Source organism: Myotis lucifugus, unplaced genomic scaffold (genome assembly GCF_000147115.1).
Source record: "Myotis lucifugus unplaced genomic scaffold, Myoluc2.0 scaffold_22, whole genome shotgun sequence".
NCBI classification, from domain to species: domain Eukaryota; kingdom Metazoa; phylum Chordata; class Mammalia; order Chiroptera; family Vespertilionidae; genus Myotis; species Myotis lucifugus.
This window is the reverse complement of record NW_005871070.1, coordinates 3,649,099-3,668,580: the sequence shown is the minus strand read 5'-3', so window position 1 is coordinate 3,668,580 and position 19,482 is coordinate 3,649,099. Positions and strand designations below refer to the sequence as shown.

Below are 19,482 nucleotides of genomic sequence, written 5' to 3'. Positions count from 1 at the left end.
GCCATTTTATTATCCATATATATGTGTGTGTGTGCGTGTGTGTGTGTATATACACATATACACATATACACATATATATATAATCTCCTCCTCCTCCTCCTCCTCCTCCTCCTCCTCCATTTCCTCCTCCTCTCTCCTTTAACATTTCTTGTAATACTGCTTTGGTGGTGATGAACTCCTTTAACTTTTTCTTATCTGGGAAGCTTTTATTTTTTAAAATATATTTTTATTGACTTCAGAGAAGAAGAGAGAGGGAGAGATAGACTGAACCATCATTGATGAGAGAGAATAATTGATCGCCTGAATCCTGCATGCCCCCCCCCCCCAAACTGGGGATTGAGCCCGCAACCTGGGCATGTGCCCTGACCTGGAATGAAACCTCAACCCTCTGGTTCATAGGTCAATGCTCAACCTCTGAGCCACACTGGCCGGGCTGTCTGGGAAGCTTTTTGTCTGACCTTCAATTCTAAATTATAGCTTTGCTGGGTAGAGTAATCTTGGTTGTAGGACCTTGCTTTTCATCACTTTGAATATTTCATGCCAATCCCTTTTGGCCTGCAAAGTTTCTGTTGAGTAATTAGCTGACAGTCTTATGGGAGTTCCCTTATAAGTAACTGTTTTTCTCTTGCTATTTTAAAGATTCTCTTTTGTCTTACACCCTTTTGCATTTTAATTATGATATGTTTGTTGTGGGTCTCTTGGGTTCATTTTGTTTGGGACTGTCTGCGCTTCCTGGCCTTGTATTTCTATTTCCTTCACCAGGTTAGGTAAGTTTTCTGTCATTATTTTTTTTAAATAGGTTTTCAATTCCTTGATTTTTCTCTTCTCCTTCTGGTACCTCTGTGATGTGAATGTTGGTATGTTTGAAGTTTTCTTAGAGGATCCTCATTTTTTTTGGCTTTCTTTTTTCTTTTTGCTTTTTTGATCGGTGTTTTCTGCTTCCTTATCTTCCTAATCATTGATTTGATTCTCTGCTTCATCTACACTACTGTTAATTCCCTGTAATATATTCTTCACTTCAGTTATTGTACTCCTTATTTTTGACTGGTTCTTTATTATGTTTTCTAACTCCATTGTTATGTTTCCTATCTCTTTGTTGAAGTTCCCACTGTGTTAATCTGTTCTTCTCCTAAGTTCGTTTAGCATTCTTATAACCTGTATTTTGAACTCTGCATCTAGTAGATTTCTTGCTTGTCTTTGATTAGTTCTTTTTCTGGAGTTCTGTTCTTTCATTTGGGATATGTTTCTTTGTCTCCTCATTGTGCTGTCTCCATGTTTGTTTCTATGCATTAGGTAGAGCTGCTATATCTCCCAGTCTTGGTAGAGTGATCTTATACTAAGTGTCCTGTCTAGCCCAGTGGCACAGCCCCCCTGATCACCCAGTCTGGGTGCTCCAAGTGTGTGGGTAGTCAGGTCTCTCTGTATTACACTCTCATAACACTAGCAGAGAGCATACCTCAATTTGTACAGTTATTTAATACTTATCTCTCCACTTTTCTGTAAACTCTATGCAAGCGTAAGCTGTGTTTGTTTTATTCATCAATGAATCTCTTGAAACCAGCACAGTACCTGACATATAATATACATTCAATAAATAGTTAATATATAAATGAATATGAGGGGATTTTTGATAAGAATAGATAAGAAATTATGATTGGAGATTTTAGAATATTTTATTCATTGCTTCCATTAAACAGACACATTTTAAAGAAAAAAATTAGCTGGCTGTTTTAATCGGAACTCTTTCAGCTGAAAGTAATGACCAATTAAAGCAGCTTCAATAAAAAGGAATTTATCAGTTCATGTAACTGAAATTCTAAGGATTAACATTGAATACATAAAGGGCGTTCCAAAAAAATGTATACACACTTTGTTTTTTTGTTTTTGTTAATCCTCACTTGAGTATATTTTTCAATTGATTTTTAGAGAGAGTGGAAGGGAGAGGGAGAGACAGAGAGAGAGAAACATTGATGTGAGATACATTGGCTGGTTGCCTCCCACATGTGCCCAGACTGGCCAGGGATCGAGCTTGCAACTTAAGTACGTGCCCTTGACTGGAATCAAATGCGAGACCCTCAGTCCGCAGGCCAACTCTCTAACCACTGAGCAACTGGCCAGAACTACACACTTTGAATAATTATAAAGTGTTTATTAAAATAAATTTCATTTTCAAAATGTAATAGAATCTACAGACATTGTGTATATACAGTATTTTTGGGACAGCCTGTATGGAGCCAAGAGCTTAAATAATGTCATCAGAATCTTTCTGTTTCAGCTTTGCTTTTCCTCTGTTGGCTCCCCTTGCCTCCACTAGCATGTGGATGGAGAAATGGCCCTAGCAAACTGAAGCTCACAGGCTTCATAGAACTTTTAATTTCAAAAGATGAGAACTTCCTAATAGCACCAATGAAAGTCTGGCAGTGCCCACCATGGTCTATAAATTGGTCCACATGTCCATCCCTGAATCAGGAAAAGATAATATTTTCATTAGTCACCTGAACCAAATAGGCTGAATGGAGCAGAGGGGTTTCTCCAAAGAAAAGTCAGGAAGTTATTACTTCACATAGGGCAGTGATGGCGAACCTTTTGAGCTCGGCGTGTCGGCATTTTGAAAAACCCTAACTTAACTCTGGTACCAAGTCACATATAGAAATTTTTTGATATTTGCAACCATAGTAAAATAAAGATTTATATTTTTGATATTTATTTTATATATTTAAATGACATTTAACAAAGAAAAATCAACCAAAAAAATGAGTTCTGGTGTCACCTGTGACACGCAGGTCATAGTTTTGCCATCACTGCCATAGGGGATAGATACTGGGGAGGCCAAAACAAGATACCCACTCTACTAACTCTACAGAAAAATTATCTTAAGAGGAACCATATGGACTAAAAATCAAACTGCATACACAGTATTTAACCTTGAGAAAAATATTAGAGAAAAGGAAATTTCTCTACTTAAAAAAATTAGATAATGACTACAGAAAAGCATATAATTTGAACCATGAGATAGTGGAATAATAATAGTAACATAACTATTGTAACAAATGTTATAAAATTTATAGTTAAAATAACTAATTTCTGCAAGTAGGTAGTTAATGCAAAGATGGGTCCTGTACCAGTGAACAGGCTATTTCAATTACCTTTAGGTTGTTTCATCCTTAAAAAATTGAAGTCATATCTTATATAATTGGCAATAGTTATAAATTGGTCTCATTAGTTGTTATCTAAGTCCCTAAAGTTCCTTTAGTTTGAGTAGTTAAAATGTTTACCATGATTTTGAGTACTAGTTATTAGTTGCAGCCTAAGGTCTTCTGACTTTTGTTTTTCCAGGTACAGTACTGAGCCAATCAGAAATGACAAGATTTGTTGATTTTACAGCTGATATCTCAGCTCCACCTAGTGGTGGTGATTGGATTTTAAGTTTCTTCCCTCAGAGACAAGATTTGCTGTTTAAAAAACAATGGAGCCCAAGGAATATAGGTAATGAGTATGAGTGAGAGTAAAACAGGGACTTCTAGCTGCTTCCCTATATCTACTTTATTCCCAACAAAGATGAAATTGAAAATTATATAAATGGAAGTTTTAATATTTTCTTCCTGCACCAGATATACTCCCTGGATTACATATGTTCCACTTTGGAGATCACTGACCTAGAGAAGACCAATCTTCACACATATGCCCCAAAAGATACATACAATAATATTCACGATTTTTAATAATGAAAAAAGGAAACAATATAAATGTCTATTAACAGGTTAATGAGTCAAATTTTTAATATTCATTAAATGGAATATCTGTACTCAATGGAATACCTTAGAGCATGTTGAAATAATTGGATTTATCACAATGGATAAATCTTAAAAACATTGTTAAGGAAAAAGGAAGCTGTAGCATGATATGTATGTATGAGACCACTTTAAAATATGAGCCTTTTAAAACATGTTGAAGCAATCCTACATATTACTTATGCACACAAACATACAGCAGTACTATGCACACATGCAAGGCAATAAAAAACGCCAAAGTCTTCTCAGGTTACTCTGGAAAGAATTGGAATTGAGGAGGGATCTGGAGCAAATGTAGTAAAATGCTAAGACTTGACAAAGTTTAAAGGTGGGTACTGTGTTAGATATATAATATTCTGAGTACTTTTTATGTGTTAAATTATTATGTAGTATTAAAGTATTTAATAAGACAGGTTAGAAAAAAGTTACCCCAAAGAAGATATGGGAGGGAAACTAAAAGGAAAAAGTTCAGTTTATTTTATATCTACTTTGTACCAGAGCAAACCCAGAAAGAAATAGAGTGGCATAGGATTATCTACAAGAATACCAAAAGGACCAAGAATTATGATAGGTGGACCATTGGAGTGAAAGGAGAAAGAATTATGATAGGCAGATCATTGGAGCTAAAATATTAAAAAATAAGGGAGAGTGACCTTAGTGCCGTGGTCGGCAAACTGTGGCTCTCGAGCCGCATGCGGCTCTTTGGCCCCTTGAGTGTGGCTCTTCCTAAGCCTTAGGAGTACCCTAGTTAAGTTAATAACAATGTACCTACCTATATAGTTTAAGTTCAAAAAATTTGGCTCTCAAAAGAAATTTCAATCGTTGTACTGTTGATATTTGGCTCTGTTGACTAATGAGTTTGCCGACCACTACCTTAGGGGTATGTTCTTTTCCAGCCTTATGTTTTTCCTTATGATTCTGCTTTGATTCCCTACACATCTTTTCTAAAATCTGTTTGGGGAGAAACTCTCCTTTTTTAAAAAATGGGGTGACATTGGTCAACATGATCATATAGGTTTCAGGTGTGGGTTTCTATGTTACAAGATCTGTATATTGCACCGTGTGCCCACCACCCAAAGTCAAATCTTCTCAGGTCACTATATATTAGGCTCTCCCTTTTCACCCCTCCCCCTTCCCTCTGACAACCACCACACTGCTATTTGTGTTCATGAGTTTCAGAATTTATATCCCATATATGAGTGAAATCATATGGTTTTTAGCTTTTCATAACTGACATTTCACTTAGCATAATGTTCTCAAGGTCCATCCATGTTGTTTCAAATGGCGCTATTTCATCCTTTCTTATGGCTGAGTAGTATTCCATTATTTACTAGTATATGTACCACATCTTTATCTAGTCCTCGATAGAACACTTTGGTTGTTTCCATGCCTTGGCCACCGTGAATAATGCTACAATGAACATAGGGGTGCATATATCTTTGCAAATACAACCTCACAAGCAATTAGGGAAATGGAAATCAAGACTACAATGAGATACCACCTCACACTTGTTAGAGTGGCCATTATCAACAAGACAAGCAATAACAAGTGTTGGAGAGGTTATGGAATAAAGGAAACCCTCAGCCTGGCTGATGTGGCTCAGTGGTTGAGCATCAACCTATGAACCAGGCAGGTCATGGTTCCATTCCTGGTCAGGGCACATGCATGAGTTGCATGCTCGATCCCCAGTGTGGGGCCGTGCAGAAAGCAGCCAATTAGTGATTCTCATCATTGATGTTTCTATCACTCTCTCCCTTCCTTTCTGAAATCAATAAAAATATATATTTTTAAAAAGGGAACCCTCATTTACTGCTAGTGGGACTGTAGACTGGTACAACCACTATAGAAAGCAGTCTGGCGATTCCTCAAAAAATTAAGAATAGAGTCACCATCCAACCCAGCAATCCCTCTCCTGGATATACCCGAAAAACTCTAAACTCCCTTTAAGCAAAACACTGTCATGCAACTCTAATTGCATTATCTCCTATTATCTGTCTGCCTTACACACAAATATAATGATGGCAAGAATTTTAGAGCTGTAAGAAAAGTTAAAGATAATATAATGCAACATTCTCATTTTACAACTGACCAGAGATGAGATGGTTTGCCAGATTTAATTGGCTGGTTGCCAATTAAACCAGGATGCCTCACATTCAGCTTCCTTCTGTATTTCTTTGAAAAGCAGCAGCATATAAAACACCTCCTAAAGATGTACTGTATGCCGTTGTTAAGTGCAGGCCCTGAGTCAAACTGCCCAAGTTCAACCCTAAGTCTGCTTATTAGCTGGATGACCTCGGCCAAGTAATCTAACTACTCTGTGCCTTAGTCTCCTCATCTGCAAAATGGGAGGCATAATCTTATCTACTTCAAGGAGTAGTTGTGAGGATTAACTGAATGAATGTACTTATAGCACATAACAATGCTTGGCACATAGAGAGTGACCAGAAATCTAAGCTATTGTTACTATTTTGCACACACTCTGCTAGCTGCTGATAGAACAGCCATTAACAGAGGTTGGGATTTTACCCACAGCTGTTATTCTTTGGTCTGGAGTTTACGAAACCAAACCAAAACAAAATCCACAGTTGAGATAATGTTTACAAATTTGGATATTTCACATAATATCTAAATTTCCAGTTTCTCTTGAAAATTGGAAGGTGTGACATCTAAGTCAGAATTCTGAGGTAGTAACAACAGGTTGGAGCTACAAGCAGTTGCTCCCTTTAGTCTGCACTACTCATATAATGTATGTGCATGTGCTCACACTCTTCCAGGTTCCATGTTTTTAAAGATGTACTCCTTTAAAAATATATTTATTTCTTATAATCCTCACCCAAGGACACGTTTTTATTGGTTTTTAGAGAGAGAGGACAGGGCGCTTTTTGGTGCCCAGGACTAGGTTCCAACCAACAGAACCACCTGGCCAGGCTCCCGTTTCCATCTTTTAACGTCACCTACCTGACTACTGCATTCCTTTGAAATTGTATCTGCTAAACATTACACAATACAGTGTGACAGAAACAATTACAAAGTTGCAAAGTACAGAAGTAGCCTGAAAGAACACGAGTGTGTGCTGTAGGGTGGAGGTGCTGCTGGAGATGTATGTTGTCAAGAAAGTGGCTTTGGCCCCAGCTGGTTTGGCTCAGTGGATAGAGCGTTGGCCTGAGGACTGAAAGGTCTCGGGTTCAATTTCGGTCAAGGGCACATGCCCGGGTTCTGGGCTTTATCCCCAGTAGGGGGTGTGCAGGAGGCAGCCGATCAATGATTCTTTCTCATCATTGATGTTTCCATCTCTCTCTCCCTCTCCCTTCCTCTCTGAAATCAATAAAAATGTATTTAAAAAAAGAAAGTGGCTTTGAAAAAGAAAAGGAGTAGAAGAGGGTTGCAGAGAGAATAAGATGTGCAAAGACATTGAAATGGGAAAGTTTGTGTGTTTAGCAACTGGGGTTCAGTTATGAAGAACATAGTAAGAAGAGGAGAAGTAGACTGACACTAGATAATAAAAGCCTCTTAGTTTGCATTTTACCCTGTAGGAGATGGATAGCTCTTGAAATGTTTTCTGTCACTAAATCTAAGTCTAACTTTAATGTAATTATCGCTGGATACCCTTACCATCCTCCATAAAATGTCTTTGGACCTCATGTTTGAGAATGAAATACTGTAAAATCCACAATATTCTATGAAATGTCTTTCAATAGCGAATTGGCACTTTAAGAAGAAGCCCTCTCTTTATAAAATACAATTTAGATTTGTCTGCAAATGAAGTTTCCTCATTTGTAAAATAGGGATAATAATAGCACCTACCTCAGAATTAAATTCAGTATAAACCATGGATACCTGATACAGAGTAAACGTGTCAACTAATTTTAGTTATTATGATTGTGATCTTATTGACTCCTCCTGGTGTATCATCTTTCTCACTGAGGAAACAACATTTCACTAAGTCAATTAAGTATTTTTTATTGAAAACTAAAGTTAAATCAAGACTAGTGGCATCTTTGGGCTGTATTGGTATAAATGTAAAAAAATACTAGATGAATTGCCCAGATAAAACTTCCTTCTATATTATTGATTGCAAAAGCTTCAAGAACAATGTAAAGATTTTTGTGCAACATAGAAAGTGTAAGTTATCGTCTGCAGTTACTAATACAACACTTAATAGTTTATTAGTGGTAATAAAGCTGCTTAGGTAGTAGAGACGTTTTTTCCAGTTCCCTCAGGCTCAAAGAGGAGGGAAAACACTCGGAAAATACCTTTTCATAGCTGACAGTAACATCTTAGATAGCTAGGGAGCTCAGACAATCACTTGGCGGGAAAATAATAAATACAGACTAAATTCGCACAATCTGTTTCTGTTTAGTTTATAAACTGCGATCGAGACTGTCAGCTTTCGTGCCTTGTGGGACTTGAAGTCCAGGGGGAAGAAGTGCTCAGGGCTATTGAAGCTTGGCAGGCAGCAGCCCCTGCAGGTCTGAGCTGTAAGGACTACAATTCCCAACAGAAACTGCAGGGCCGCGCTGTAATTACGGGCAACCAACCGTACCTGAGCAGGGCAAGCCCCGCCCCCCGGCTCTGAGGGCTGCCTCCACCAATGGCAGAGCTCCCAGCGCTGAGCCTCTGGGTTAGGTTGTGCGGCTCTGGCTGGAGGCGGGGCGGAGCCCAGAGGTTCAGAACCAGCTCGGCCGCTGGGTGGGTCGGGGCGTTCGGCGCGCCCTACATTGAAGAAGCAGTGGCCGGGCTGGGCGCCGGGAGTGGAAAGCGACGGCGCGGCTGGAAAATGCCAGTCCATTCCCGCGGGGATAAGAAGGAGACCAACCATCACGATGAGATGGAGGTGGACTATGCCGAAAACGAGGGGAGCAGCTCCGAGGACGAGGACACGGAGAGCTCGTCGGTCTCCGAGGATGGGGATAGCTCAGGTGTGCAAGCCGGCGGGGCTGGGACCGAGTCCCCGCGCCGGGCTCGCGACAGGCCGCTCCCTGCACGCCGGGCAGCTGCGTCCTGCTGGGAGAGCGGGGCGGGGAGAGAGGGAAGGGGCGGAGACTGGCTCCCGGCCCTCCGCTGCACCCGGGCGGTCTCGGGGCGCTGTCTGGCTCCAGGCGGGTCCCGGTTGGCGGGGCGGGGCGGGGCAGGACGCGGGCCTGAGCTTGCCCAGCCGGACGCAGCGCCGTCTGCTCTTGGCCCTAGGACCCCGGGCAGTGCCCCCGGGCTATCCACTCGCCGAGGCCGGGAATGTCCCGCAGCTTGTCTGGGAGGCTCTGGAAATAGCTCCTCTCCCCGAACCACAGACCTCTTTCCTCCTTTTTCATCCCTGCAAGCCTTCTCAACATGGGTGGATTGTCGGGGCCGAGCTTAGATTTGTACCGGATCTTGGATGGTTTAGAATAGAATGTAACCTCAGAGTTCACGTCAACCTGTCATTCCTCGCTTGACATCAATCAGTGCTCTTGCGGGGAGGGGCGGGGGGGGGGATCGTGTATGTGTGTGTGAGAGAGACTTGGGAGTTGTCCTGTTTACAGCATCTTTCAAGTTTTCAAGACCGAGAAGAGCCCAACATCAAGGGGTGATTGGGAATCATGCGAATAAATTGGCTGATTTGTGGCAACTTTGAAATTCTCCAAATCTTTTCTTCCCTGCAACCTTTTCTAACTTTGGGCTGTTTTGAGTGTTTTTGTTTTGGGGGTTGTGTGTGTGTGTGGGGGGGGGGGGGCGGGGGGGAGGAGAGCAGATTAACACTACAAATCAATTTTGCAAACTTGTACGAATTAAAAACATAAATGGAATTTGTGATACCTGAATTTTTTCCCTTCTATCCATATGATGAGGATGAGACTTTTTTTTTCTTAGCCTGATTTTGGCCATGTAAAGCAAGGATTGATGACAAGTTGATGACATTGTGTTAAAACACTGACATTCTCTAGGTTTCCCTTTCAAAGCAAATCCCTGTGGAAGTATGTAATTTCAACAAGTAAAACAGCCATCCAAAATAAGTATGAGTGACTTAATTGTGGAGCACTTAGTGTGAGCTGTAAATAAATAGTTATGACCTGTTCTCTATTAAAGAGCAGCTGTAAGTCACCACTTGATTAAATTGCCAAATGAATGCTTATAAACAATGCTGTTGGAATTCAGAGGTGGAGGCAGTCTTTTCAAAATAGGATGAGCAGCAAAGGTTAGTTGAAGAAGGTGGGACCGCCTTCTTTATCATGAAGAATGGGTAGAATTTGGATTGGAGTAGTAATGGTCAGGTGTTTCTGTAGGAGGAGGAATTTAAGAAACAGTATAAAGGCCAGAGCTTAAGGTTTATTCAAGAATGAGAAAACCAGTTCGATTGGGAGAAGGATTTGAGCTAGGAAAGGAAAAGGAAGGTATAGATGTCAAAGATATTTTTAAAAGCACAAAACAGGATTGATGAGTGCAAAGAAACTGGTTGTAGGATGAACAGAAGAGTAAAGGTGATGGTGGTATATTTAAGTTAGAGTGCCCAACTGACAGGTGGGAATGTGGCTTTGGAACCTGCCTGGGATGGGAGGCATACTTTAGATGTCATCTGGCAAGCTATGAAAGTAGGAGAGATTGCCAAAGTGAGGAATACAGGGAAAGAACATCTAGGCTGTGAATACATTTCCTAGATCTGTAAAACATTTTATTTTCAAGTGTTCTTTTTTTTGAATGGGAGTTAGGATCTCACAAAGTGACATCTATTGCTTAAAATTCTCCCTCTCTAATTTTTATGTTAACTCTTCTGACTTTTTACTATTTTTTATTCTATCCCAGAAAATAATGAAAACCTTTATTATTTGTGAGGAATGTAATAATAATTTGAGCTATAAGTCAAACTTTAAAGAAAAAATATATTTTTTTATTGATTTCAGAGAGGAAGGGAGAGGGAGAGAAAGTTAGAAACATCAATGATGAAAGAATCATTGATCAGCGGCCTCCTGCACGCCACCCAATGGAGATCAAGCCCACAACCCAGTCATATACCTCTAGTGCGAATTGAACCGGTGACCTCTTGGTTTCTGGGTCAATGCTCAACCACTGAGCCACACCCGGCTGGGCATAAGTCAAACTTTTTTAAGTGCAAAGAAATTGTAAAAATAAATTTTGCAGTTTTACTACTTGTAAAAGCATATCTTTTCTACTATTGGCTTACATGTTCAACTTCCACAGTTTTATTCTTCTTAAACCTTGATACTGAGCAGGTCCTAAGGCTACAGGGAAAACTCTGCTATGCAGAGATATTGGGGACTGAGTCATCCTGAGGGACCAAGTTTTGAAGAGCTGAGTAGTAAGCTATTAGAAGCCAGACATAATTTAAATGGTTTAGGAAAGTTTTTTAAAAAAGAATCATATACTTCCTTGCTATGTGAAAATAACAGTACATAATTTAGCTCTTGCTCATAGTTTGACTTTCATTTGATGAATATCAATATGCAGATCATTTTATACAGACTGATGGTTACCAGAGGGAGTGTGGGGAATTGGGTAAAAAAGGTGAAGGGAGTAAGAAGTACAAATTGGTAGTTACAGAATAATCATGGGGATGTAAAGTAAGGCATAGGGAACATATTCAATAATATTGTAGTAACTATGTATGGTGCCAGGTGGGTATTGGAAATATTAGGGGAACACTTTGTAAAGTGTATGCTGTACACTGTGCTGTATACCTGAAACTAATAGAACCTTGAAGGTTAAAAAAATGATGTAGATTAATTTTACACTTCAGTTATTTTGATGTGTTGATTATATATGATATAAAAATAGAAAATATGGAATATAGGACAGACCTGGTAATTAAGTGTCTTTCTTAAAATGTTTGCTTGTTTTTCTCCTCATTTCCCTCTTTCTCACTGACTGACAGTAATTTGGGGAGAGGGAACAATGGGAGTATAAGAATAGTAGATGAACCCTGATTGGGTAGCTCAGTTGGTTAGAGTGTCGTCCCGATATGCCAAGGTTTCTGGTTTGATCCCTGGTCAGGGTACATACAAGAATCAACCAATGAATACAAAATAAGTGGAGCAACAAATCGATGTTGCTCTGTCTTTCCCTTCTTCTTTCTCTCTATTTTATTTTTCAATAAGAAAAATAAAAAAGGAGATAAAGATATCCTGTGGTTAACAAAATTAGATTAGTTTTCTTTTTCATATGATTGGCAAATCAGCCATATGAGCAGTTCTAGAAGAATTCCAAAAGTGTTTTTGGGCAATATTAACCTTTAAAGGATGTAATCATTTTGGTGCTTAAGTTCTGGTGGGTTGGTGGAAAACAAACCAAAAGTAGGTTATTTACTTTATAGTCATAGCTTAATGTCAGCTCTTTAAAATGATTTTAAAATGAATAAGAAAAGAAGGCCTAGAGACTGCTACAGTTTTAACTCCCATCTGTATTGTAGGTTGGAAATTATTTTGGACAAATGTTGTTTTTGTTTTTGTTTTTCTCTTAACAGAGGCCTTGCATATCTAACTTCATATTAAAGTTTTTTTTCTTTTTTAACCATTTGAATTAACATTTAAATATATTTGGAGCATAAAACTAATATTACTAAATTACATTAATTAATTGATTTTTGATAGTACGTTTGTTAAAACTAGGGACAGTAAAACAAGGAAGGGTTTAGAATAGAAGAGGCAACAGGAGAGAGTCTGGGCGGGGCTTCTTAGGCTCAATGAGAAGTCAGAAAAGGAGGCCTTAGAGGCAGGTTCAGGGGCTTAGGAGCTGCTGCTGCCTATTGCTCCCCTGGTTGCAAGCGTCATGGCGACGCTTAGAGTTTAGGAGTTTCATGCCTGTCGGGGAACGTGATGGGGAAGGGAAAGGTGTGGGCTTGCTCCGGCGGGGAGAGCGGAATGTGCCTAATTTTATTTTTGTTATTAACAGAAATGGATGATGAAGATTGTGAAAGAAGAAGAATGGAATGTTTAGATGAAATGTCCAATCTTGAAAAACAGTTTACAGATCTCAAGGATCAGTAAGTAGTGGCTTTAGAAGGTCATTGTCACCGAATCTCAACCATGTCACTTGTATAGTAGCACAGGAGAAATTTTATTCACTCTGAACTGTTTTCTTCTTTGTGTGTTGTGGGACTGACTGATCTGAAAGAGGCTTCTGTTATTGTTTGCTTAAGACTTTATTAACTAAACCGAAGGTTTTGAGGCAGGTTTTTTGAGGGGAGTAATAAAATTTCTATGTGGATGTTGGGTCTAATCTGCTTTATTCATTCCTTTGTTAAATAATTGGGTAAAGGTAGCATTTTTAAAATTTGAGTATAAGAGAGAGTATTTCCCAAAGATGGCAGAGTGATTTTTGTTTATATCTTAATGTTGGATAGTACATACATGATTTTACATGCATATTTAGTTTGCTTCTGGCAGTAACTCTGTAAGGTTGGAAGATAGTCTTATCTCCATTTTGTTTGTGAGAAAATTAATGGTCAGAGAGGTTAAGTGATTTGCCCATAGTTCATCAGAGAGTGATAAATTAAGCCAGGCTTTCTGCCTCCTAGTGATACCATTTTCCTTTCACTAAGACACATTACTTTGGAGGAAATGTAGTGGAGTAGAAAGAGCACAGGCTTCACATCCAGGCTTTCTCAACCGATTAGAACAGTATAATAATAGCTTCTTTATTATTGAATGAGCAATGTATACAATTCTTAGCCATTTGCTTGGTGTGTAGTAGGTGCTTATTAGATACACCCCACTCCCCTTTATAATACCAAACTCTTATGTAAAATTGGTAACAACGAGAATAGGCTACACTGATTTGAAAGAACAAAATAGATGATGATACAGATTTTTAAAAAACTCTTAAAGGTGAGCTTTCAGTTATGATGTTGCTGGCAACGTCATGGGGCGGGCATAGCTATGTATTAGGAATTGTAAATGAAAGAGAGAAATTTCTGAGAATATAGATACCTTCCGTGTGTGAAGACACTTTGGTATATGAATTCTTTGTAGTTTTGCTGCTTATTCTTTTTCCCCCAACCATTTCCCTAGAGAAGCCCAAAGAAGAAATGAAAACTCATTTAATATCTGGAATTGACAGGCTAAAATGGGACAGATTTGTTTACCATAGGAATCCGGCTATTTATGCAATTTCTGGTCTTAACTTTCATTGGTAGTAGAGATGAATATGTAGATAATATTCCATGCTAGTGTAACGCATTATTATAAGCAATTCCAAATCATCCAAAGTTTAAAATTTTGGCTTTAAAAACATGGTATCATTTTCTTATTCTAAATATTTACATTATTAATATTAAATTAAAATGAGTTTAGATCGCCAAAGAATCCATTATTTGGGAAACATGAAGAGTTCATCCATGATCATTCTGGTAAAAAGGAAACAAATTTGTATTTTTCTATTTTAGCACAAGTAATCAATGAATGAATAATTCTCATACAATTAATTAAGATATACCTGTTAGGTTTTTAAAGTTTATTTTATAGTTATCCAAGAAATGAAAATTATTGTAAAGCTCTAGTATAATATATTACACTAGTGGCCTGGTGCACAAATTTGTGCACATTGAAAGGAAATTAATTAGAAGAAATACTTTAATATCGCTATTCGCCCTTTCTCTATAATAGAAGTGTCAACCAAATTCACAATTGACAATGACAGGTCGAAACACACACATGCGATTGGTGCCAGTGAGAGCTTTATATGTATCGTGCATGTGCGAGTCAACTTAGGCTTTTATATATATACTAGGGGTCCAGTGCATGAATCCTTGCACCTTGAAAGGAACTGTGGGCCACGAGGCCATGGTGGGCACAGGGGTGGGTCTCGGCCTATCCTCTGTGCCCCCGCCCAGCCCCTCCCGCTGCGGCCCCTGGTCCCCTGTCTGCCAGCAGCCCCGCTCCTGCTGCCGCCGCTCCCATGCATTGATGGCACCAGACCCGCTCACACCCGCTGATGGCATGGAGCGATTGGGGCCGGCACCAGCAGCATGTGCCATCAGCAGGTGTGAGCAGTGGCTGCTGCCCCGATCGCCCCTCAGGAGCAGGGGGAGGTGGAAAAGCCCTCAGGGGCAATCGGGGCAGGTGCCGGGCGCTGGCAGCGGGTGTGAGCGCTGGGTGGGACCGCGGCGCATGGGAGCAAAGAATTTTCAGTAACCACCAGAGGCTCGCCCTGATGACAGTGACTGGTGCCCCGCCTTGGTCTGGCGCCCCCGCTCACCTGTTCCACCAACCTGCCGTGGCCAATGCCCGCCATGTTCCATGCGCTCCCCTTGGTGGTTAGCGAACGTCATAGCGACTGTTGTTCAATTGTCCCGCTGTTTGGTCTATTTGCATATTAGCCTTTTATTATATAGGATATACTAGAGGCCCGGTGCATGAAATTCGTGCCCTGGGCGGGGGGGTTGTCCCTCAGCCCAGCCTGCACCCTCTTCAATCTGGGACACCTAGGGGGATGTCCAACTGCCGGTTTGGGCCTGATCCCACAGGGATCCCTCTCGCAATCCAGGACTGCTGGCACCCAACCGCTTGCCTGCCTGCCTGCCTGCCTGATTGCTCCTAACCGCTTCTGCCTGCCAGCCTGATCACCCCCTAACTGCCCTCCCCTGCCGGCCTGGTCACCCCTAACTTCCCTCCCCTTTGCCTGGTCACCTCTAACTTCCCTCCCCTGCCGACCTGGTCACCCCAAACTGCCCTCCCCTGCAGGCCTGGTCACCCCAACTGCCCTCCCCTGCAGGGCTGGTCCCCCCCAACTGCCCTCCCCTGCAGGCCTGGTCCCTCCCAACTGCCCTCCCCTGCCAGCCATCTTGTGTGTTGGAGTGACGGTCAATTGGCATATTACCTCTTTATTAGATAGGATTAGAAGCCCGATGCATGAAAATTCGTGCAAGAGTAGGCCTTCCTTCCCCCAGCTGCTGGCACTAGCTTCCCTCCGGCACCTGGGACCCGGCTGGCTTCCCTCCGGCCCCAGCTTTGTCAGGTAGGACGTCCAGAATGACGCCCGGTCTAATTAGCATATTACCCTTTTATTATTATAGATAGAATAAACTTGCTTAATTAGACTTGCTCTCTGATTTAGCTAAACTTTTTCCAGCCCAGTGAAGCACCCCAACTTCCCTTTCAGGTAATTGTCAGCAACACAGCAGTAAGTATCAACACGAAACAGATTATTATTGTAGATCACACAGGGAGAACAAAGGGTAACATATTTAACTGCAGCAGTGTTTGACTATATTCTGCGCAGGGAGAAAACCTGAAGTCATTTTCAAGGTCTACCATTTCTTCTTTTCAGTTGAATCAAGTTTCTAAGCTTTCTAAATCTCCATTTTCCAGCTAATGAAAAGAAAATAGGATTCTATCAAGTCTCCAATCTACCTACTCCAGGGCTTCTGTGAGGATCAAATGAGATGAGGCACAGGGAAACACTTCACAGACATTTGGTTAAAGTGTAAATCTTTCCACCTGGCTATAAAGCAAGTGTATTCCTGGGCTGAAGAAACTGCAAGGAGGCTAGGTGCTAGGGAGAAGAAGGACACCATTACCCGGATGGACACTTAGCATATTAGCCTTTTATACATATAGATAGGAAAACTTTGCAGCTAGTAAGTCATTAAACCTAATCTTGTTCATCTTGGGACTGGCAGTTGCCTTGATTTTTGCTTTCTCATGACTCACTATATCCAACAGCCAGTTACCCCTACCAGCTTCATTCAACTCTGAAAGTTTTAAAAGTAGACCCATTATCACCATTTAATAGGATTCTTTCTCAAAGACTTGGTATCTAGAATATGTTATAGGAAAAAAATTAATCTTTGTGTCTGGTTTATACTTCCTCTTTTGTCTTGTCCCATTTGCCTTGTTTGTTATTTTTATCCTGTGTATCTCTGTAAGCTGTCTCAAATCCTCTTTAGGAAAGGTGGGAAATAAACTAATATGATAATAATAATATAATAGTAATGATAGTAATAATAGTAATATAATTATCCTGCTTCTCCGGTTCTAGTACTACAGGGCACAATAGCACTCCTTTCATAAGGCAGAAAGTTCACCATTTGCAGTTTGTGTAGTGGTGGAAGGTAAGTTCTTCCACCTCCTTAAAAAGGTAGAAGAACTTACACCACCCAAATTTCCATTCATTTCAATATTCATTGTCCAACAAACATGAATTAAACATCTACTCTGTGACTGGTATTGTTGCTGCTGAGGGACTCATGATCCTTGACTTCGATGAGTTTATACTTGAATTTTAAGATTGTAGAAATTGTACTGATTTTGAGGAACCTATTTTTTAAAAGGGTAGTTAATTGAATATTGTTTATTCACATACCTCTTCATTCAAGATGCTGTACATCTATTCAGGATACCTTATCAATGTTTTGTGTAAGTTTGGTGTTTTTAGGTGGAGTCATCCTTTGTATCACATTTTTATCATTTTGCCTAAAGTTGTACAGTAAATCCTCACTTAACATCATCAATAGGTTCTTTGACCTTAAGCAAAATAACATATAACAAAACCAATTTAAACATAGGCTAATTAATATAAACAAGAGTTAAGTTTCTATAATACCTCATTAGTATTATAACAAAATGACATTGAATGAAATTGTTATTTGAAGATCTGCTGTATTTATAATATCAAAAAGTATTATCATGTTGTACTTTTCTGACATTATACATTTATTTATCATTGTATTTTGAGTTTAGAAAAATTTAACCCAGACATGATAATGTATTATTTTGGCAGTTAACTCAGATTATTTTTTCCCTTTTTGTTTATTCTAAAGAATATTTATTTCATTAACACACAAACTTGCTTTCTCTCTTCAGATTCATTATATAAATCTCTATGCTAATTATAATGATCATCAACCAAAGGACTTGTATGCATGCATATAAGCATAAGCGATGGACACAGACAACAGGGGGTGAGGGTGAGGGCAAGACTAGGGGGAATGAGGGGAAATGGGGGAATAAAGACACATTTGTAATACCTTAATCAATAAAAAATTTAAAAAAATTATAATGGTCAATTATAGACAATATTGACTGTCTTAATTGTATTGCTTTATATTTTCAAGAGGAAAAGCAGAATTTTATATGAAAGCCAGGTGCCATGTTTTCAAAAGCCAATGCTAGTTATACCTACAAGCTTAATCAGTGGTTTCTTTTGGAAGTTACTACATGCCATCCTGGTGACATATTATGGCATATTCTTCACCTATGATAAAAGTAATAACTGGCAAAAAAGATAATTCACAAAATGATGTAAAATTTTTACTCTGCTTTGGAATTTTTAGGGATATCTTGAAAGTGCCGCAAAATTAGGATTAGAAGTGCCTTTCATAAAGAATGACGATGTAAACATTTTCCTGTTAAAAGAGTTCTATCATGCAGAATTTATTTCCAAAAATAGAAATTGAGTTATCTCACATACTCATCGTTGATAAACTAAAGGTATTGGTATGATAGCTGGCAAATTAGAATATTTGTATGTGGACTCGAATTCGACAATAGGAATCCCCTGTCCCATTTTCATTCCCTATCCGTGGGACAACTCACTTTATTAAGCATCTTGAGTTGCAGTCCGGATGAACTGGGTATGCCTGATCACAAGTTCTATAGTTTTTCTATTTTCTATAGTACTTTTGGTTTTACCTTCATCACTCTCCTTCCTCTTTGTTCTTTTTTAAAATCAAGCAGGCTAAATATTTTACTCCTGACTCTTTTTCAGGAAAGGTGGAGAGAAGCCAGGGAACTATTTCTTTTGACGACTAGTAATGTCTCAAGTTGTTCAGAATGATTTCTTTGTTTCTTTTAAACTCAGTGCTTAAATGACCTTTCTGTTAGACTCAACTTATTGTTATGCAATTAAATAAATCCAAAAATCTAGAGTGCCAAAAAGTAGTTATTTCAGTTAACGTTTTTTTGTATTGTGAATTAACCATTAAAGAGTAATATATCTATAAAAAGATAGAAAAAAATTTATTTTATGACTAAGTACATAAAGTCAAATAGTGTAATTGAGTTTTTAACTTGAGATCAAGGCAAAAATACATTTGATAGGTTATTAGAATATGAATATTAGGAAGAGGTAATATATAGAAATGGTAAATTGTTAGCCTTTGTTGGGCTCTTTAAATTAATATCTTAATTTTTGCTTTGTTAAGACTTTATAAAGAACGATTAAGTCAGGTGGATGCAAAACTACAAGAAGTCATAGCTGGAAAAGCACCAGAATATTTGGAACCACTGGCAACTTTACAAGAAAATATGCAAATTCGTACAAAGGTAGCAGGTAGGAAAGTGAAACATCTTTTTCATATAGTAGAATACGAACTCTTCAGATTTAAAAGGTGTTTGTCAAGTGAGCATTTGTTGTTAATGGAATCACAAATATATTTACACTGTGGACCACAGTGTTTCACTGTCAATCACTGTCAATCAGACCACAGTTATTTATTAAATGCCTCTTGCTTTTCTCTGCTGCTGTGGGGTATCAAAAAAACAAAACAAAAAGAAGGCCCTCAGGTTGCTTACAATGTTACAGTGTTGTTAAAATATTTCCGCAAGTGAAACAATTAGTAGTTTCATTAAGAGATACTGTAACTATCACAGTTTCATTTCCAATTAAAGTCCAATTTAAATATTAAATACTCTTAGTAGTTTTCATCGTAAGAGTGATAAGGTTTTTTTTTTAATTTATAAAAACATTAAAAAGTGTTTGATCA

At 39.1% G+C, this 19,482-nt stretch overlaps 1 protein-coding gene across 2 annotated transcripts in view; it reads left to right on the top strand.

Moving 5' to 3' along the window:
* Positions 1–8,446: 8,446 nt before the first annotated feature.
* Positions 8,447–19,482, top strand: part of BRMS1L (breast cancer metastasis-suppressor 1 like) — a 39,929-nt gene continuing 28,893 nt past the window's right edge. The window contains exons 1-3 of one of the 2 annotated variants that reach the window (XM_006085826.3): positions 8,447–8,710; positions 12,672–12,762; positions 18,922–19,049. In XM_006085826.3, the coding sequence (XP_006085888.1) occupies positions 8,569–8,710; positions 12,672–12,762; positions 18,922–19,049 (361 nt within the window). In that variant the 5' untranslated portion in view covers positions 8,447–8,568. The remainder of the gene's footprint in view (positions 8,711–12,671; positions 12,763–18,921; positions 19,050–19,482) is intronic. The other variant, XM_014453303.2, reaches the window with a different exon arrangement.